The sequence below is a fragment of the Phocoena sinus genome, chromosome 4 (genome assembly GCF_008692025.1).
Source record: "Phocoena sinus isolate mPhoSin1 chromosome 4, mPhoSin1.pri, whole genome shotgun sequence".
Lineage (NCBI taxonomy): Eukaryota > Metazoa > Chordata > Mammalia > Artiodactyla > Phocoenidae > Phocoena > Phocoena sinus.
Genome location: NC_045766.1, coordinates 69,591,694 through 69,614,443, shown reverse-complemented (window position 1 = coordinate 69,614,443; position 22,750 = coordinate 69,591,694). Strand labels below are relative to the sequence as shown.

Sequence of the window (22,750 nt, the reverse complement as noted above, 5' to 3'; positions counted from 1 at the left end):
ACTATAACCCTTCTCCCTGCCTTTTGCAGAGTCAGCTCAGACACTCTTCATGGCAAAAGTGGGTGTGGTGGAGACAATCCCTGGTTCTGACCTACATTCCCACGCATCAAATTGTTTCCCAGGCTTGACTTCCCTGGCCATTCTTCCTAGCTCCCAAGGTTTACCAGACATCCGAGTGGAATTTATGTGTGGCATTTACCCATTCAGATAGTAAACTATTATTATCACATCAGTCTCTAAGGGACCATCGTGATACCTGTTACTCAATCCAGCACTGCTCCCTCTAGTTTTATTCTGTGTTGGAGTCATCAGTGAACTGCAAAGGGAAGCAGCTTCAATTAGGCTCACGCATGAAGATACCTTCCTCAATACTACCTGTGCTAACATCTTGACAATTATCCTTGGGCATGCTCAGTTCATATTTTCAGTATTTTTCCCATCCATTCATCAGACTTTCACTGAGCAGATCAAAATTCCCCACGTGGATGGGATATAAGGGACAGTAAAACATGGTCCTTACCTTCAAGATAGTCTAGAAGAACTAAGAGAATGCAAGGCAGAAGGTAATTGGGAGCACAAGAGAAGGACAGTGAAAATCTTTTAGAATTAGTATAGTAACAGTCCCCCAAACCACCCCCCCACCAACCCAAGAACGTGTTAAAGAGGTTGTTCTGGAAGAGGTGGAATTGTTAAACCTCAAAACATGGGAATGGTTCTGTTGACCAGGCCTCCTAAACCTTGAGACCTACAGAAACACTTTGGAATGCTTGCTTGTTTTTTTTTTTCCCGCTGTGAAATTTGTATCTGGCCATAGCCCCATGGTTGGAGGGTAATAGGGAAAACTAGCTCTTACCTGAGCATCTGCCTCATGACTCTTGAGCGTTGTTGTGTGTGCCAGTATTCACATCCTGATTCCTCAGTAAGTCATGGCAAGACTTTTCCCCTCAAGGCTCTAGATCTACCAGATTTCAAAGGCATAGGACTCTGTCAAGAATGTTTAACTCTGTAAACATACAGAATTATATTCAAATAATGTTTTTCAGGTTGAATTCTAGACTGATGACCTCTCTTAACTTCACGGGGATTTTGGTGTTTATTTCCTCAGGATGAATTCCAAACTTACTCTTGGAAAAAGGTAGTGTGGATCTGCCTGTCAGCATTGAACAGTGCATTTCGGCTTATTCCTGATCACCCTCTCATCACAGATGAGGAATATATCATAAATAGAGCCATACGAAAGCCAGACTTAAAGGTAAGTACACTTATGGCTCCTGCAGGTGCTAAAGAAATTTAATCATTTTTCCCTTCAAGTGCAAGATTAAATTTATATATAGCCAAAACTTTAGAATAACAATAAATAGAATATAACCTTTAAAAATTGTGAATCACTATATTGTGTACCTGTAATTATATAATATTGTACAGCTACTATACTTCAATACAAAATTGTTAAATTCAGATCCTCCACCGTGCCAATCTTCTTTTTTTCTACTTGTAAGCTCTTTTTAAAATTTGGATTTTATTTTATTTATTTATTTTTTATATAGCAGGTTCTTATTAGTTATCTATTTTATACATATTAGTGTATATATGTCAATCCCAATCTCCCAATTCATCCCCCCCACACACAACTTTCCCCCCTTGGTGTCCATACATTTGTTCTCTACATCTGTGTCTCTATTTCTGCCTTGCAAACTGGTTCATCTGTGCCATTTTTCTAGATTCCACATATATGCGTTAATATGCAGTATTTGTTTTTCTCTTTCTGACTTACTTCACTCTGTATGACAGTCTCTAGATCCATCCACATCTCTACAAATGAGTCAATTTTGTTCCGTTTTATGGCTGAGTAATATTCCACTGTATATATGTACCAGTCTTCTTTATCCATTCTGTCAATGGGCATTTAGGTTGCTTCCATGACCTGGCTATTGTAAATACTGCTGCAATAAACACTGGGGTGCATGTGTCTTTTTGAATTATGGTTTTCTCTGGGTATATGCCCAGTAGTGGGATTGCTGGGTCATATGATAGTTCTATTTTTAGTTTTTTAAGGAACCTCCATACTGTTCTCCATAGTAGCTGTATAAATTTACATTCCCACCAGCAGTGCGAGAGGGTTCCCTTTTCTCTCGCCAGCATTTGTTGTTTGTAGATTTTCTGATGATGCCCACTCTAACTGGTGTGAGGTGATACCTCATTGTAGTTTTGATTTGCATTTCTCTAATAACCAGTGATGCTGAGCAGCTTTTCATGTGCCTCTTGGCCATCTGTATGTCTTCTTTGGAGAGATGTCTGTTTAGATCTTCTGCCCATTTTTTGATTGGGTTGTTTGTTTTTTTAATATTGAGCTGCATGAACTGTTTATATGTTTTGGAGATTAATCCTTTGTCCATTGATTCATTTGCAAATATTTTCTCCCTTTCTGAGGGTTGTCTTTTTGTCTTGTTTATAGTTTCCTTTGTTGTGCAAAAGCTTTTAAATTTCATTAGGTCCAATTTGTTTATTTTTTATTTTGTTTCCATTACTCTAGGAGGGGGGTCAAAAAAGATCTTGCTGGGCTTCCCTGGTGGCGCAGTGGTTGAGAGTCTGCCTGCTGATGCAGGGGACACGGGATCGTGACCTGGTCTGGGAAGATCCCACATGCCGCGGAGCGGCTGGGCCCGTGAGCCATGGCCACTGAGCCTGCGCGTCTGGAGCCTGTGCTCCACAACGGGAGAGGCCACAACAGTGAGAGGCCTGTGTACTGCAAAAAAAAAAAAAAAAAAAAAGATCTTGCTGTGATTTATGTCAAAGAGTGTTCTTCTTATGTTTTCCTGTAAGAGTTTTATAGTGTCTGGCCTTACATTTAGGTCTTTAATCCATTTTGAGTTTATTTTTGTGTATGGTGTTAGGGAGTGTTCTAATTTCATTCTTTTACATGTAGCTGTCCAGTTTTCCCAGCACCACTTATTGAAGAGAATGTCTTTTCTGTATTGTATATCCTTGCCTCTTTTATCATAGAGTAGTTGACCATATATGCCTGGGTTTATCTCTGGGCTTTCTGTCCTGTTCCATTGATCTATATTTCTGTTTTTGTGCCAGTACCATATTGTCTTGCGTACTGTAGCTTTGTAGTATAGTCTGAAGTCAGGGAATCTGATTCTTCCAGCTCTGCTTTTTTCCCTTACGATTGCTTTGGCTATTTGGGGTCTTTTGTGTCTCCATATAAATTTTAAGATGTTTTGTTCTAGTTCTGTAAAAAATGCCATTGGTAACTTGATAGGGATTGCATAGAATCTATAGATTGCTTTGGGTAGTATGGTCATTTTCACAATATTGATTCTTCCAATCCAAGAACATGGTGTATCTCTCTATCTGTTTCTGTCATCTTTGATTTCTTTCATCATTGTCTTATAGTTTTCTGAGTACAGGTCTTTTACCTCCTTAGGTAGGTTTATTACCAGATATTTTATTCTTTTTGTTGCAATGGTGAATGGGATTGTTTCCTTAATTTCTCTTTCTGATCATTCGTTGTTAGTGTATAGAAATGCAAGAGATTTCTGTGCATTAATTTTGTATCCTGCAACTTTACCAAATTCATTGATTAGCTCTAGTAGTTTTCTGGTGACATCTGTAGGATTATCTATGTATAGTACCATGTCATCTGCGAACAGTGACAGTTTTACTTCTTCTTTTCCATTTATATTCCTTTTATTTCTTTTTCTTCTCTGATTGCCATGGCTAGGACTTCCAAAACTATATGAATACTAGTGGTGAGAATGCACATCCTTGTCTTGTACCTGATCTTAGAGGAAATGCTTTCAGTTTTCAACTGCTGAGAATGACATTTGCTGTGGGTTTGTTGTATATGGCCTTTATTATGTTGAGGCAGATTCCCTCTATGACTACTTTCTGGAGCGTTTTTATTATAAGTGGGTGTTGAATTTTGTCAGAAGCTTTTTCTGCATCTATTGAGATGATCATATGGTTTTTATTCTTCAATTTGTTAATATAGTGTATCACGTTGATTGATTTGCGTATTTTGAGGAATCCTTGCATCCCTGGGATAAATCCCACTTGATCATGGTATATGATCCCTTTTAATGTGTTGTTGAATTCTATTTGCTAGTATTTTGTTGAGGAATTTTGCACCTATATTCATCAGTGATACTGGTCTGTAATTTTCTTTTTTGTATTATCTTTGTCTGGTTTTGGTATCTAGGTGGTGGTGGCCTCATGGAATAAGTTTGGGAGTGTTCCTTCCTCTGCAATTTTTGGGAAGAGTTTTGAGAAGGATGGGTTTTAGCTCTTCTCTAAATGTTTGATAGAATTCAACTGTGGAGCCATCTGGTCCTGCACTTTTGTTTGGTGGAAGATTTTTAATCACAGTTTCAATTTCATTACTTGTGATTGTTCTGTTCATATTTTCTATTTCTCCTAGGTTCAGTCTTGGAAGCTTATACCTTTCTAAGAATTTGTCCATTTCTTCCAGGTTGTCTATTTTATTGGCATAAATTTGCTTGTAGTAGTCTCTTATGATGTGTTGTATTTCTGCAGTGTCCATTGTAACTTCTCCTTTTTCATTTCTAATTTTATTGATTTGAGTCTTGTTCCTTTTTTTCTTGATGAGTCTGGCTAAAAATTTATCAATTTTATTTATCTTCGCAAAGAACCACCTTTTAGTTTTATTCATCTTTGCTGTTGTTTTCTTTGTTTCTATTTCATTTATTTCTGCTCTGATCTTTATGATTTCTTTCCTTTTAGTAACTTGGGTTTTGTTTGTTCTTCTTTCTTTAGTTCCTTTAGGTGTAAGGTTGGATTGTTTGTTTGAGATTTTTCTTGTTTCTTGAGGTAGGATTGTATTGCTCTAAACTTTCCTGTTAGAACTGTTTGCTGCATCCCGTAGGTTTTGTATTGTCATGTTTTCATTGTCACTTTTCTCTATGTATTGTTTGATTTCTTCAGTGATCTCTTAGTTATTTAGTAACATATTGTTTAGCCTCCATGTGTTTGTGTTTTTTAAATTTTTTTCCCTGTAATTTATTTCTAATCTCATAGCATTGTGGTCAGAAAAAATGTTTGATATGATTTCAATTTTCTTAAATTTACCGATGCTTGATTTGTGACCCAAGATGTGATCTACCCTGGAGAATGTTCTGTGTGCACTTGAGGAGAAAGTATAATCTGCTGTTTTTGGATGGAATTTCCTGTAAATATCAATGAACTCTGTCTGGTCTATTGTGTCATTTAAAGCTTGCGTTTCCTTATTTATTTTCTGTCTGGATGATCTGTCCATTGGTGTAAGTGAAGTGTTGAAGTCCCCCACTATTTTTGTGTTACTGTCAATTTCCTCTTTTATAGCTGTTAGCCTTTTCCTTATGTATTGAGGGGCTCCTATGTTGGGTGCATGTATATTTATAGTTGTTATATCTTCTTCTTCGATTGATCCTCCACTGTGCCAATCTTTAACTGACAGTATAGGACATTATAAAGAACATGGATTTTGGAGCCAGACAGAGTTCAATTCAAATCTCAGCTTCATCCCTCAAAACTGTGCAGCCTTAGGTCAGTTACTAAACTCTGCTGAGCCTCAATTTTCTCATGTATAAAATGATGATATTGCCTACCTCTAGTATTAATTGATAAAATTCAGTAATTAAGAAATACCAAGATCATTATGGTGGCAGGTATATAGTAGATGCTCAGTGCATATTAACTGTTTGTAGCATCATGCCCTATATTATAATCTATGCGACAGGGCTTGTCTTACGGTAAAGGTAAACCCCCAAAAATATTCTAGGTAGTTTATGTTTGTAAAATGATATTATCATCCTAATGCATTTGGTTTACTCCTTTCCCATTATATTAAATTAGTATTACTTGGATTATGACTAATTAACATTCATATTAAAAACATATTTTGTAACACAGACTGCTTTCTCTTCAATCTTATATATGTGTAGACAGCTGTTTAAATTGGTTTTATGAGCTCAAGGTCAGTTTTTTAAAATAATAAAAGTCAATTGCTGAGCAGTTTCTCTTCTGTCAATTGTTAATCACCCAGTTGTCTTAACTGCCAAAATAAACAAAATCAAAAGAGATGAAGCACCCAACCAACAGATTGCTTAATTTTTTTAGATGGCCATTCACCTGAGGATAGGCAACGCAAATCAGCCTATGGACATGGCCTCAGAATATTATTGACCTCCACCATCTTTAATTGCATCAAACAAATAAGTGGACAGACAAATGGAGAAATGTTCAAATAAACAAACAAAATGTGAGGAAAGGGCAGAGGTCTTGAAATGGAAAGTTCTGGCACCCAGGCTTGATATCTTTGTTTACCAGCATACAGCACAGGGAGTTTGGTTGGTTACTGCCTCCCTGGGCCTTGAGTTTCTTATTTATAAAACAAGAGTAGTAATGCCTTCTCTGCCTGTTTCTCAGGGCTGTCATGAAACTAAAATGAAAAGAAGAATAATAAGGTGATTTGTGAGTGGTAATGAGCTATATTCATATAAAGGACTGAAACTTTTATTAAAATTGGAAGATATGTCACAGGCTTAGCCACAGCAACAATGATGACAATGACAGCAATAACACAATACCAAAATGATAACCATCAGGACCACATAGGGGGAGTTTGGAGACTGCAGCAAATGTAGGCTAAGAGGAGATACCAAGGGCTATTTTGTAGGATTACATGCAAAAGTGAAACCCATGGCTTAACCTGTTAAACAGAAATAAAGAGTGGGATGCCTGAGGATTGGAACAATTTCTGGTTCTGAGCGGAAAGATGAAAATCACCCCACAGCTGATCCCTGATTTCCTAATTACTGTTTTCTGGTCTGAAGTTCCAGGCAATGGGCAAATAAACTTCACCCTTTGCAAATATTATGCTTAACATCTTCTTATCAGCTTTCAGAGCCTCTGGACATGATGAGGGAAGCTGAGAAACTCCAGGCAGAGGTGTTTCCTGCTTGGGGAATCTCAAAGATATTTAAAAGGCATATGATGGAGTCATTCTTCTCACTCTGTGAAGAATAGCTTCAGAAATTGTCAGGAGATAATGGGATTTTCTATTTTCTGGTCTGACATAAAACTTATCAGTAACCTCTTTATTCCTCATTATTGCTGCCTTCATCTGCTGTTTGTATCTATTATGTTATATAACTTTCTCACAGCCTATTGATCTAGGTTCTCTAACTGAGCAGGGGTCTCACATTCTACCATCGTTTGTCTTTTACATTTTTTCTAACTTGAATTTCTGAACTTACAGAATTAATAAAGGAAGCAACCCTCACTTTATACAATTTGAATACTGGAAGTTATGGGATTTTCAGACCGTCTTCTGAGACTAGCTTGACTATTAGCTCCTTCAGAGACTAGACTTGGGGGCTAGAGGGGCTCAAGTTCAATTTCCAGCCCTGTTTCTTTTTTTATTATTTTATTTTTTGGCTGTGTTGGGTTTTTGTTGCTGCGCGTGTGCTTTCTCTAGTTGCGGTGAGCAGGGGCTACTCTTTGTTTTGATGAGTGGGCTTCTTATTGCAGGGGCTTCTCTTGTTGCGGAGCACGGGCTGTAGGTTTGTGGGCTTCAGTAGTTGCAGCACACAGGCTCAGTAGTAGTGGGGCATGGGCTTAGTTGCTCCGCGGCACATGGGATCTTTCTGGACCAGGGCTCGAACCTGTGTCCCCTGCATTGGAAGGCAGATTCTTAACCACTGCACCAGCAGGGAAGTCCCAGCCCTGTTTCTTAATAGATGTGGTCTTGGGCAAGTTACTTAATCAAAATGAACTTAAGCGGCAAAGTGGAAATGAAGATAATATCTGTCCTACCACAGGATGATTAAAAAGACAAGAACCCCACCCCCCCAAGTACTCAGTAAACAGTAGCTGTGATCACAGTCTAGCTCTATTTGTAAAATTGTGGAGACTACTGGAAAGGAAAGGAAAATGTGAGGCAAAAAACTCGAAACTCCAAGATGGGCCATGACAGCTAACACACACCAAGCTGGTCATGTTTCCTCACCTTAACTTGTAACTTGTGAAGGAAGAATTGTTCCCAGTGGCAATCCACTCCAATTTTATACTGAAAGTCAATTGGAAGATAGGATTTCTTTTCATATTATTTTGAAGCCAACACACTGAAATAAATCCATTCTGTAAAATAAAAAATACAGTATTTAATACGCTCACTTGGTAACTATGAATGTGTGCACACATACACATATATTTTTTTTCTTCTAGTTTTATTGAGATATAATTGACACACAGCACTGAGCACTGTATAAGTTTAAGATGTACAGTATAATGATTTGATTTACATACATCATTAAATGACTACCACAGTAAGTTTACATACATATATTTATTGGACAAGGTTAAAAGTCATTTGAAGTAACCCAGGTCTTGGAGCTTAGGGATTTAAACTCTATTTCTATTGTGGTTGCCAAGGGGTCAGGGATGGAGTCAGAGTTTGGGGTTAACAGATGCAAACTAGCATATATAGAATGGATAAACAACAAGGTCCTACGGTATAGTACAGGGAACTAAATTCAAAATCCTGTGATAAACCATAATGGAAAAGAATATTAAAAAGAAAGTATATACAGTATAATTGAATCAATTTGCTGTACAGCAGAAATTAACACAACATTGTAAATTAACTATACTTCAATTTATAAAAAAGAAAAATAATTCTATTTCTAGTTGACATGTGGTTGTGAAAAGCACTCATTTATTTATTTAATAAAAGATGTGTCGAGCACTTGTTATGTACCAACTATATGCTCTTCCAAGTTTTAGATTTTATCTAATGTTTATACTGACTATAATACTCATAGGTGTGGAACATATTCAGAGGAGTTGCAGTGGAACTTAGAAATGATCTGGCCAATTGCCTTAATTTATTCGTGGGAAAATTGAGGTGCAGAGAAATTTCATTGAATTTCTCAAGGACACAATGATAAGAGTAGCTATAGAAGGAAGTCTTGGGCACTGTTTCTCAACTTTGGCTGCACATTAGAATTACCTGAGGAAGTTTAAAACTATTTATGCCCAGGCTGTACCCCAGACAAAGGAAATCAGAATCTCTCTGGGAGTGGGAGCCAGTCATCAGTATTCTTTAAAACTCCCCAGTTGATTCCAATGGGCAAAATGAGGTTATAACCATTGCTCCATAACAATATGACAGTCTTACCATTTCTCTTTGTACTTAATTAGGTCACCTGTTAATGGAAATTCAGATTTATATGTAAAGTTGCTTAAAGAAATCAAAAACAAGAAGGCATTACATCATAAGCATTAACCTTTCTTTTCATTGCCAACACCCTCAGATGCTTGCTTCCTAGAGTTCATTTTCTTGCAATAGCCATCTCACTGTCTTCTAGAACCTGCTACCAGTCTAATCTTTTAGACTGTGTCTTCGGTGTCTCTTCCATAGGTTACTTTGCAAATCCATTGCTTTCAAAAGAAAAGTTCTAAATACTCATGCTAGCATTTAAGGATGCATCATCTGGTCTTTATTTATCCTTCCAGCCCCATTCTCCATTCTGCTATCAAATAGGCTCCCTTCACTTACCCCTCCCTCACAACTAAATTGTGTATAATCTCTTTGAAATGCCTTCTTCCCTTCTCACCTGAGCAAAATTCTTCCAATCCTTTAAGGATGCAGCTCAGATTCTTCTTCTCCATGATACCTTCTGTCATCTACCCTCTCTGTATTTCTGCGGCATTTCAATACTATAATTTTTTCTTTATTATGTTTTCATTTCTTTGACACACGCATAATTTGACTATATGGTATAGTTTTCCCTTTCATAACATATTTTCTTCCCTTGTTTGGTTATCAAGTAGTGGAACGCAGAGGGTGAGTTTTACTTGTATACTTATCCGTGTAGTAGGCCCATGATACACGTTGCTTGAATGATGACTTCTAATAAAGAATGCCATTTGTGTAGTAGCCAAGGATAGGATTCGTTAGGAAAGGATAAATCTTAAATAAGTATACTAGGGCTCTATCTTTGCTTCTTCCACGAATGCTTCTTTAGTCACTGAACTATGTATTTGCTGATCCTTAAACTGGAGATTTCTTAGTACTTTTCCTTTGCAGGTGAGATGTATAAAAGTGCAGAAAATAAGATATGTTTGGAACAACTTAGAAGGACAGTTCCAGAAAATTGGGTAAGTTGTTTGAGCAATTGCATCTGAAAAGAAAAATATTATTTCAAAAATATTTTGCTCAGTATGTCTTTCTCATTGTTATTATTTTAGCTCTTTGGAAGACTGGCTCAGTTCTGCCAAGATACATGTAAAGTTTGGATCAGGTCTAACAACGGAAGAACAAGAGATTAGGTACCACGTATACTTTTATCTTCACCAGCTCAGAACGACTGTCACCAGTTAGTGAAAAAGAGAGCCCAGGAAACGGTTATCTTAACTGGTCAACATCAGAATATGTTGTAATGCTCTATTTAGTATTATTAAATTAAATGCTTTTATATGCATTATCTCACTTCAACAGAGCAACCTTGTGGGGAAGTTAGAACAGACATCCTCATCATCTCAGTATAACAGATGAGAAATCTGAGACTCAGAGAGGTTTAGTGGCCTGAACTAGGTCACACAGATGGAAGTGATAGAGGCAGAAGTGCATCTCTGACTATAGGCTTAGTTGTCTTTCTGCTCTGCATAATGTTCCTCAAGGTTACTATAATAATAAGGTTGAACCAGTTTTGACTGTGATCAGGAAATATGTATTATACTATGACAGCATAGTTAAATAATAATTGTAGAGCAGCAGAAGAATATCATGCAAGACTTGTAGCTCCACAATTCTAAATAAGCTACTGGGCAGAGGAGCGAGGTTTGGGAAGGGCATTGGGTTGAATGCCAAGAGTTTGTCACTAATTCACTGTGTGGCTTTGAGCAAATGGCTTCTCCTTTATGGGCTTCAATTTCCTAACTGTTAAAAAGGGGAGGAGAACTCTATAAACACCTTGCTAGTTCTAAGTTTCTATGATTACTGCCTTCCCCTCCACCCCATTTTGGGGGGGAGCTTTGGTGGTACTTTGAATGGACTCAGAGTGCAGCATCACCATGATCTGGGTGCTTGTTAGAAATGCAGAATCTCAGATCACATCTCATCCTTATTGAATCAGAACCTTCCCATTCGCAAGACCGCAAGGCTGTCTGTATGAACATTAAAGTTTGAGAAGCACTGCTGTAATATTTACATTCTGTTAAGCTCTTTGGTCTGAGCATCTACGTAGAAGGCACAGAGAAAGTGTTTAGCATTCCCAACAGCAAAATAACTCATAGAGTGTCGTTGCTCTGTGTAATCAAAGAAACACATCTCTGAGTTTTCAATTAAAGGACGTTATAACTGTGGAGCTATTTTTGAGAGTTCAACACCTTTTCACTCACATTAAAACAAATTCTGCAGCTTCCCAGCACTGAATAGGAGGAGGAAAAGTAGGCCCGGTATTCCTTATCAGTAAAACTGTTCCCCTGTAATGAGCCCTCCGTCTCACATCCATGGAGCCAAGAGTTGGGGAGAGACAGAGTTGAGAGAGTGCTAATCCTGAAACTACCTGAATGGAAAAATGACTGAAATTAGATACCCAAATTACCATCAGGGAAATATGTAATTCAATAAGTGATCATGCTTATTGGTTTTGCACCTGAAAACCCTCCCCCTCTCCAGTTATTTTGAGAAAGATGGTGATGTTACGTAATAAGGGAGGCATATGTTGATCCCACAAGTGAGAAGGTGAACATGGAATAGTCTTTTTTTTGAATGGGTAAGAAATGAGTTTCATTTTTATTATTAGTAACTGAGTAGGCTGTGATCTCTCCCTATAGGAGGTTAATATGTGGGCCAAATACTATCGATGTTGAAATCACACCCATCTGGAAACTGCTCATCAAGGAGGTAATCAGTATTTTCTCTTGATGCTGGCTAGAAAATAAAAAGGTTAGATTTTAGTCAAATGATCAAGAATGCTACTTGTTAATAGTAACTGTAATTTGGGCTATTTTAAAAGAATGCAAAGCATATTCATATCTCTATTGTTTCTTGTGGTCCATTTTTGCACACACATTTCCTGTTACAGCATAAGATATGATGCTCGTGTGTCTATTTATCCTTTAATGACTAGATGAACACAGGGTTTCCTTTCTTTCTTTCTTAATCCTATACTTTTTATCCCGTCTCATCTTTGTGAAACTAAAATAATAATTAAAACTTAAACAACTCAATCCCTTTCCTATGGGCAACATATACAATTGCCTTACAAAACTGTAGGAAGAAAACATCTGTTCAGCCTTATTAGTTCTGCTGATCTCAATGTGTGTGTGGGAGGGAAAGAAAGATTTGACCATAATTTACTACATTGAATTTTTTCTGTTTGACTCTATCACTGGGCTCATTTTTCATTTTACCATGATTATTATGACACTACAACCTTACAGCTGTACCCTGGGTCCTCTCCTGCATGGTACCTCCACTCCTCCTTGACTTAAAAAAGACTTACTAAACTCCAGCTACTTTCTCAATATTTCTAGCAAGTTTTAAGTCATGAAACAGAGCAGAAGAAACTGATAAGAAAAGTTTCTGTGTGCTTGTTCCCTAACCAGAGGCAAAGATAACTGTTCCTATTTTAGAAAGATGGAAATCAACTAGAGAGAATTTGAGTAAGGGCACAAAATGTTTTTATCCCAGGCAGGATTACAACTGTTGGAGTTAATCTCTGCTTTCTCCCATAGTGTTCTAGATGCTCAATTATCTAGATTATTCCTTTCAGCTTGGCTCTCTATTTATGAGAAAATTTAGTCTTCAACTCGTACATTAATCTAAAGTACTTTAATGGCTTCAGATATGGCAATGTTGTGTCATAGAGAAGAACAACTAGAAAGCATTTTAACTTTGTAAACCTGACCAGTAGGTCAGGTTCCGAAGGCCACTCAATGTAAACTGGACATGATAATATCTACTCCTCACACAACTGTTGTGATGGTCAACATGGTGATACATGAGACAATACTTTGTAAATTATAAGGTGCAGTGGTGATTAAAAGTAAGGGCACTGGGGCCAGATTGCCTGGGTTCAAGTCCTGGTCTGTAACAGTTGTGGCTCTGTGACCTTGGGCAAGTTTCTCAAGATATAAGGCCCAGTTTCTTCATCTTTACAATGGAGATAACTAATAACTTCTGGATAATAAGATAATTATGGGAATTAAATGAGTAAATTCAGGTAAAGTTGCTTAGTGCAGTATCTGGCACATGGTAATTGCTGCATAAATATAATAAGAATATTGGGTGGGACGATTTGTCATGGAGACGATTATGATAACAAACAAGTCAACGAATAGCTATGTGTGAAACCTAAATATCTCCCTTGTCTTCCTGTTTTTATGCTGCCAACAGGTTTTAAATCCATTTTACATATTTCAGCTCTTCAGTGTCTGTCTGTGGTTTAGCGAAGACTATAAAGAGTATGCTTTTGCTATCGTAATCATGTCAATCATTTCCATCGCTTTGACCGTATATGATCTCAGAGAGGTGAGTTTTTCCACCAATCGTATGGTCTGAGAAAGAAAGAGTTGAGACTTTGTTGAAATTTTGTTTGAAAAGCGTATAATTGGAAAATAGTCATTGCCCACTCCATAACAAATGAGACCACGTTTGTAAATATCTAGCACAATAGCTGATGCTCAACAAATTCTAGTTCTTTCCTTTCCTTCCCATCCCAATCCCTAAACTTTCAAGTTATTTTTTTCCCTCTCTTTAGCTTACTGAGGCTGATTATTGAGAAGAAAATGCAAATATTTATGAATTGTGAATAAGTGAAAAAATATGTGTAGAGACTACTGATGGGTCTTGAAGATGGTGGAAAAGGGGTGAAGGTGGAGGAGTCTTTAATATTTAATAAGGAGTGTTTAATATCTTTGTCCTTTGTGTTTGGTTGGTAATCATTTGTCAAAACCCCAGTCCAACTCTTGGCTTTCTTTATGCCTACACAAGGGGATCTAGGCACTGCCAGGAAAAAAATCATACGGTACACGTTGGTTGATTGTGCTATAAATCCATGAAGACTGACCTCATCTGCACAAGCTTTCTATATGTCTCTGGTCAATGTGCTCTCTCATTCTCTGGAATTAAGTTCTCAAACCAAATCTTCCTTCAAGTTTCTGAGATGCCTAATGCCCACATTCCACTTTTCCTTTAATTCAGCTGATAATCTATCTCATTGCTTTTTTTTTTTTCCCACAAAGATAGAAATCATAAGATAGGAATTTGCTCAGTTCCACACCCTCCTACTGCCAGATGACTTTTTTCTCTACCTCCCTCTTGACCTGATCTCTCATTACAGAGGAGGAGGTGCCCTCTGCTTGTGCTTTTGATAGCATCCTTTTCACCTTCTCAGCATGCTTATGGGGTCAGTGAATGACTCTTTTCCTCATTCCCTCTCCCTAAGAGCCTTCCCATCAGCATTTAAACATGCTCAAGCTTCTCCCAACTTAAAACCAAACCAAAACAAAACAAAACAGAAACAAATGAAAAAAATCCCTTCTTTTGACCATGCTTCAAACTTCAGCTACTATTCTACCTCTTTTCTCCCTTTGACGGCAGAACTTCTCAAGCTCATTGTGCATCTCTCTTCATTTACTCATCTCCCTCTCATTTCTCATCTATATGGAGCTGGCTTCCTCTCTTATGACTCCATTCAAAGAGCTCTTGCTAAGGTCACCACTATAATCCTAAGGCTCATAGATAGTTGTTTTTTTTGTTTGTTTTTGCGGTACTTGGGCCTCTCACTGTTGTGGCTTCTCTCGTTGCGGAGCACAGGCTCTGGACGCGCAGGCTTAGCGGCCATGGCTCACGGGCCCAGGCGCTCCGCGGCATGTGGGATCCTCCCGGACCGGGGCATGAAACCGTGTCCCTTGCATCGGCAGGCGGACTCCCAACCACTGCGCCACCAGGGAAGCCCTCATAGATAGTTTTAAAATAAAAAAACAGTATTTTTTAAAACTAGCTAGTCTTTTTTCTTAATAGAAGGAGTAATATATGGACATAATAAAAAAAGTTCACAAGAACAAAATAGTGTAAATGAGTAGTAAATACTCCTCCCACCTTAGTTCTTTCAGTGTCTGGGTCTTTTAAGAGGCATCCACTGGGACCAGATGTTCTATATACTTTTAGCACTGTTAAACACATATGCGTTTATTTGTTTTATACAAATGGAAGTATACTATTATATACACTGTTATGTACTTGCATTTTTCACCTAATGTATCTTAAATATCTTTCTGTATCTGCACAAATATATTTTCTCTAAATGTACCATGATTTTAAAACCAGTCTTATATTGATGGATATTTAGGCTGTTTCTAATCTTTTGCTATTAAAACAATGCTGCATTGAGGATATTTGCATATATATCTTTTCATACATCCACATATATGTGTTTGCAAATATGTATAAATCACAAGTATATATAATTTATATTACATGTAAATGTGTGTATAACATATCTGTATTGATAAAGAGATATAAATTTTCTATATTTGAAATTGCTTAATCATAAGCTAAATATATTTTTTTTACTAGACATTGTCAAATGCCTCTTAAACAAGTAATGCCAATATACACTTCTCCCAAGAGTACATGAGTGTTTATTTTCCTTATTTTTGCCAATATAAATGAAAACAGAATTTCATAACTATAATAGCATGTTTTCCATTGTGAGTTGAGCACTTGCTCGTGTTTTAAGCTATTTGTATTTCTTTTACTGTGAACCGTATTCATGTCCCTCATTCATTTTTATTGAGTGGTTGGTCTTTTGCTTGCTGTTTTCATGATTCCCCTCCCACAGTGTATACTTTCTTCCACAGCGTAGATTTCACTAAACCTCTCAGTTGCATTTGGCACTGTTAACTGCTCCCGAGCTTTCCCTTTGGCTTCAGTGACAACACACTCTCCACCTCTCTTAGCTGCTCTTCCATTCTCTTTTTATAGTTCATCCTCCTCTACCTGGCTTTTTAAAAAAATGGGTGTCTCATATCAAAACAATATGAAAATGTTCACCACATAAAGGCTCCCTCTTCCTCCACCCCTCCACTTATGCAACCAGTTTTTAGTTTCTTGGGCATTCTTCCAAAAATGTTTTTGGAATATACATCTATTTTGTTTTCCTTTCTTATGTAAGAGGGAGCATAATTACACTATTTCCTACCTAGCTTTACTATTATTATTAATAATACTGTCTTGATGGTCTTTTCATGCGAGTACCTTGAGTCTTCATTATTCTTATACTGCATATACTAATGACTTCTAAAGGCATATGCTAATGACTTTCAAATTTATATATGTATTTTAAGTCCAAATATCTCTTTTGAGTTGAGACACATAGATTCAACAACCTATTTGATTCAGTGTGACTTCTTCAGGGAAGATTTCTATTGGTTCATTAGCTATATATGCTCCAAAAACACCTTATTGTTTTCATTTCATTGTTGATTGCAGTGATATATTTATGTGTGTGATTATTTGATTAAATGTATTTACCCAGTACATTGTAAATTCCTGATGCTAAGAATCATATCTGTTTTGTTGACCATTCCACCCCAACCTCTCAGCATAAAGGTTGTTCAATAAATATTGAGTGAATGTATGAATGAAGAAAAGAATAAGTTAATAGCAGAACACTCTTTCGCCTTATATGATTCTGTTAATCATTCTTAGGACATATTAATCAGATTTGTAAGTGATTTGAAGCTAGGAGATTAAGGGAGATCTTAAATGACAAAATCAGAATAAAAAAATGAAAACACTAAATGATTGGGAATTTGTAATCCCCAGGACCATGTAAAAGTTCTTTCACACAATAATTTCGTAATAAATGTGAAATCAAATATAATTGTATTATTATTTTTGTCTCCTCTTATTTATTCACTCTCAGTGTCTCGTATATTTCACATATTAAAACAGCAAATAGTATGAGGGAATAACAGGAACAATCAAACTCCTTATGAAGTTAGATTAGGAACTCTGATATGGGATAACCCCAAACTGAAATAATGCTTGGTTCTTGAAACTATTTAGGTATAAACATAAATGTTGAATGATCAAAGTTCTTTTGAGTGGACAGAGCATGCTGGGAACTTCCTTTCTATTAAACAACACGTACTTCTTATCACTGGCTGAAGAGCACCACAAGTTGGATGCTTTTTCAGTTGAGTAGAAGGCTACTCAGTCTTGTTTTTAAACAGTAATTCAGTTGGCTCCATCTTTAAAGAAGGCTAACACTTTACTGAATAATATCTGGGACCTATCCTCAAATAGAAAAGGCTTTTTAAAATTTTCTATTCTTCTTTTTCAGCAATCTGTAAAGCTCCACCATTTAGTTGAATCACATAATAGCATTACAGTCTCTGTATGTGAGAAAAAGGGTAAGTCACTTTATTTTAGATCTGTGTGTTGTCCATATGAAATGAGAAAAGGATTTAAATTTGTATTTCTGATTTTTCCTACTACTGTCATCTTCACATGTATCTTTTCCTGTGCATTTACTTAAAGGGGTGGGGAAGTGGAGACTTTTTTCACCTTTTAAAAAAACATTGACATACAATAAGCTGAATTCAAGTGTACTATTTGATAGGTTTTGACATGTGTACCTACTTATGAAACTATCACCACAATAAAGGTGACTGTCCATCCCCCCTAAAAGTTGCCTTGTGCCTGTTTGTAATCTTCCCTTTCAATTTCTCACAATTTCATCCCCATCCTCAGGCAACCACTTTGCATGTTTAGAATATTTTATAAATGGTATTGTATAGTATGCATTTTTTTGGTCTTTTATAGTATATTTTGGATTAATTTTTTGGGGATCGAAGTTCATAATAATTTTGAAGTTCATCCATTTTGTTAAGAACATCAATAGTTTATTTCTTTTTATTTCTGAGTGAATTCCATTGTCCAGATAGACCAGTTTGTTCATTCATTCATTTGTTGATGGAAATTTGGGTTATTTCCAGTTAGGGTCTATTACAAATAATGCCACTTGAACATTTGGGTTCAAGTCTTTCTATGGACATACACTTTCAGTTCTTATTTTCTAGGGAAAATACCTAACTGTGGAATGGCTGGATCATATGATAAGTAAATATTTAACTTTTAAAGAAACCACCAAACTGTTTTCCAAAGTGGTTGTGCTCTTTTACATTCCCACCAGCAGTGTGTAAGAGCTCCAGTTGCTCCATTCTTGCCACTGCTTGGTATGGTCAGTCTTTTTAATTTTAGCCATTTTAATAGCTGAGGGGTAGTATCTCATTGTTGTTTTAATTTGCATTTTCCTGATGACTAATGGCATTGAGCATCTTTTCAAGTGCTTCTTTGCTACTTGTATATCTTCTTTGGTGAGGTATCTGTTTAAATCTTTTCCATATTAGACTGTTTGCTTATTATTAAGTTTTGAGTGTTCTTTCTGCATTCTGGATACAAGTCCTTTTTCCAATATGATTTGCAAATATTTTATCCCAGTCTGTAACTTATCATGTCTTTTCATTCCCTTCATAGTGTCTTTAAAAGGGCTGGTGTTTTTACTTTTGTTAAAGTCCAGTTTATCAGTTTTTTCTTTTGTGGATCATGTTTTTTGTCATATCTAAGACATCTTTGCCTAATCCAAGGTCATCAAGATTTTCTACGTTGTCTTCTAGAGGTGTTATAGTTTTAAGTTTTACATTTTCCTCTCTGTTGTATTTTGAAGTTTTTTTTCTTTTTCTTTTTTTTTGGATTGAAGTTCAGTTTTTGTAAGCAGATATCCAAATGTCCCAATACCATATGTTGAAAAGACTGTCCTCTCTCCACTAAATTGTCTTTGCATCTTTGCCAAAAATCAGTTTCCTGTACATGGGTGGATCTATTTCTGGACTCCTTATCCTATTCATCCTATTCTACTGTTCTATTTGCCTGTCTTTATATCAATGCCACATAATGTGGCTTTATAATAAGTCTTGAACTAGAATAATGTTAGTCCTCCAGCTTTGTTCTCTTTCAGAATTATTTTAGCAATATTGGGCTCTTTGCATTTCCATATGACTTTTAGAATCAGCCTGTCAATTTCTACCAAAAGAACATGCTGAGATTTTGATTGGGATTGTGTTGAATCTATAGATCAATTTGTGGAAAACTGATATGTTAACAATTTTGGGTCTTGTGACCTGCAGACATGGTGTATCTGCATTTATTTGTCTTTGATTTCTCTCAGCAGTGTTTTGTAGTTTTCATTGTACAGTTTTTCACTCTTTCTCAGATTTATTTTTAAATATTTCATATTTTGATGCTATTTAAATGATATTTTAAATGTAAATGTCCCATTGTTCATTTGCTAGTAGTTCCCTCATATGCATGTGCTAATTACTAGTCTGCTGAATACTAAAAAGGGACCTCTGTGGGCCTTTTGGGGCTCTCCCTCTGGGCAATTACTTTCTCTCCAGTACTCTGTTCTGTGAACTCAAGATGCCTTAATCTCCATAGACTTTTATCTCTGTTCCAAACTAAGAGTCTTCTGGACTTTGTCTGGGTTCCGCCTCCTTCATAGTGGCCTGGAAACCCTCTACAGGCAGTAAGCTGCAGGGCATCTTCATTTGTTTCCCATTTCTTTTGTTGCTTATATTTAGTGTCTAAAACCATTGTTTCATATTTTGTATGACTTTTGGTTGTTTCATGTGGGAAGATAAATTTGCTCCTTTTTGCTATATCTTTGCTAGAAGTGAATTTTTACCTTTTAAAAATGTCCTGAAATGTAAAGTTACATAAAAATGTAACTTTTTATGATGAAGCATTTTACATATGATAGTGGAGAGAAAACAATAATGAAACCCTATGTACCTATCACCCAGACTCAATTATTATCAAGTCACTGAATGTGTTTTCATCAGTTCTACTTCCTCCCTCACCCTGGATTATTTTTAAACTATTTCAGATATCATATAATTTCATTTGAAAACATTTCAGGATAGGTCTAAAATATAAAGACTCCTTTTTAATTCCTTTATCACAGCTTTAAAAAAAACATAAGAGTGAGGGCAGTGAAGCAGGAGGAACAAGAGAGATTTCTGAAATGGTGTTAAAAAAACCAAAAACATAATTTAAAAAATCATCAGTTCTACAGGCAGTATTCAAATTTCCACCAATTGAATCACAGTGTGTGTATATATACTTATGATATATATGATATACAATATATATTTATTATACATAATATATATTTTCAAATCAGGATCCAAATAAAGTCCATATACTGCAATTGGTTAAGTTTCAAGTTTATTTTAATTCACGCTTTCCCTCCTCCACATCCTATTTTTTTCCTTGAAAATGTTTTGTTGAAGAAAGTAAGTGGCTCATCCTGTGGTTTCCACGGTTTTGAGTGTATTGATTGCATACTCATGGAATAATTTAACATGATTTTCTACTCTTTGTACTTCCTATAAATTGGTGGTTAGATCTGAGGCTTGAGTTTTTGGCAAGAGTACTTCATAATTGGTATTGTGTATTTCTAATAGGAGGTACATAAAATTTGTCTTTTTCTTGTGATATTAACAGATATAAATCTTCATGGCCCAGATTTATTATTTCATTGAGTTTAAAATATATTCCATCTTCATACATTAAGTGGAATATTTCCATAAAGAGAGACACGCTTCTTCAACCATTTCATTACCCTGAGATTCAGTTTGTTTCAGGATAAATATCTGACTATTTCTCCTTATTCACCAGCTTTCAAAATAATGGGTTGATCTTTTAGCATTTTCCAAAGGCTTTAAAAAAATTTTTAGTGTCATTATACATGTATAATTTTAACATGGTTGGGATATTTTCATCCGCTGCAGGTTTTATTCTTGTTGTTCAAGATGCCCATCTTTGGCCTTTCAGAACCTTTTCATGTTGACTCTTGAATTCATTTGACATGACCCCAGTAATCTTTGAAAATTGTATTGCTTTCTGGTATGATAAGCTATTCCAAGTTCATCTTGGACAATTCCTGCTCCAAACCTGGACACATCCAATTTTCCAAAGACCTCTTACATATGGTACTTAGAGACATCAGTCAGAGTGTTAGGAATGCTCATTTCTGTGGTGTTAGTCATTGTTCCCAGGCCTTTTCAGAAGACATACCTAGAAAATAATATTCTAAAGGTAAATGTAAATTATGAGCTCATACTGACATTTCCAGATTAAGTTTAGAACTAAGGGTTTTTAACTTAACTTTGTTGATTGTCCTTCTAGTTCTCCTTTCTCCATACCCAAAGTCCTGATTCTCAATTACAGCAACAAATTACGCATTTGCTTTATCCCATTACACATAGTAATCTCAGAGTAACAAACCAGCACACCCAGCAACAATATGATTCCTAAAAACAATTTAAGAATTTTTTTAAAGTTCTTTTTTTCTCCTGTTTGTGATACACCATGAGGAAGGTACAAATTATACTTGAAAATATATGTTTTAAAGTCACTCAAAATAATTATTCTCTGTATGGTTATGCCAACAACAGTTATGTTCACAACTAGGTGAACAACAGGTTCACCTCATTTATTCTGTTTTAGCCTTTTAATATTAGCTTTTCAAATTTATTTTTGTGTTAGTTTGTGTAGTTACTATATAAAATATCTATATGATTTGAAAGTTAAATCCATAAAACAAAAGACATTCAGGGGAGTCAATTTCCTAACCTTCCTTCTGTACCTGTGTAATCATACTCTCAATAGTAATCATTTAAAAAAATTTTACATTCAAAAATACAAATTATAGATAATATTCATAGTGACATAGTATATATACAGAATAGGATATATACATATACTGCTGCTTTTTAGATTGCAGGGGTGTATCCTACACATTTAACTTATATTTCCTGGTGTGTATGCTACATACTTAATGATGTTTCCCAGGGACCCTCTCAGAGCAGTATATAGAGATATTCTTCATTCATATTTCAGCTGCGTAATACTCTCTTGTATGGAGGAACCATTGTTTATTCAGTAAGTTCTCTGTTGAAGGATTCTTTCCCAGCCTTTTACTATAACGAATAATGCTGTAATGAAAAGCCTTGTGCATTTATCTTTCCATATTTTTCCAGTCTATCTTTGACATAGATTTTGAGAAGTAAAATTGCTGAGTTAAATAATAAATGCATATGTATTTTTGATGGAGAGATATTGCCAAATTTCTTTCCATAGACGAGGTACCAGTTTTCATTCGTACCAGAAATGTGTGAAAGTACCTGTTTCCTCATAATCTTGCCAACAGAATATACTGACAAACTTTTAGATTTTTCTAATCAGATAGGTGAGCAATGCTATTTCATGTATGGTTCTCTCTGTCTTTTTCTTTCTTTCTTTTCTTTTTCCCTATGAAGTAATTTACAACATACAGAAAAGCCACAAGAGTAGATCAAATAACTTTTTTCTTGAACCATTTGAAAATAAGTGGCTCCATGACTCCCACATGCTTTAGTGTATATTTCTCAAAGATACGAGCATTCTTCTATGTAACAACAATTCAAACATTAATATCAGAAGGTTAATATTGATATTAGTACCAAAGAATGCTCAGTCCCATTCCAATTTTGTAATTGTCTTAATAATGTTCTTTATAAGAAAGGACGCAAGATCACCGAATACTGTTGTTTGCCATATCTCTTTAATCTTTCCTTGACTTTCACAACCTTGACTCTTCCCACTTTGGTTATTTTGTAGAATGTC

At 36.0% G+C, this 22,750-nt stretch overlaps 1 protein-coding gene across 1 annotated transcript in view; it reads left to right on the top strand.

Annotated features, from left to right (window-relative positions):
• ATP13A4 (ATPase 13A4) overlaps positions 1–22,750 on the top strand; it is a 99,969-nt gene that overhangs the window by 23,132 nt on the left and 54,087 nt on the right. Inside the window, exons 2-7 of the mRNA XM_032629402.1 lie at positions 1,106–1,252; positions 10,094–10,164; positions 10,255–10,335; positions 11,845–11,914; positions 13,409–13,543; positions 17,364–17,433. Coding sequence (XP_032485293.1) covers positions 1,106–1,252; positions 10,094–10,164; positions 10,255–10,335; positions 11,845–11,914; positions 13,409–13,543; positions 17,364–17,433 — 574 coding nt within the window. The remainder of the gene's footprint in view (positions 1–1,105; positions 1,253–10,093; positions 10,165–10,254; positions 10,336–11,844; positions 11,915–13,408; positions 13,544–17,363; positions 17,434–22,750) is intronic.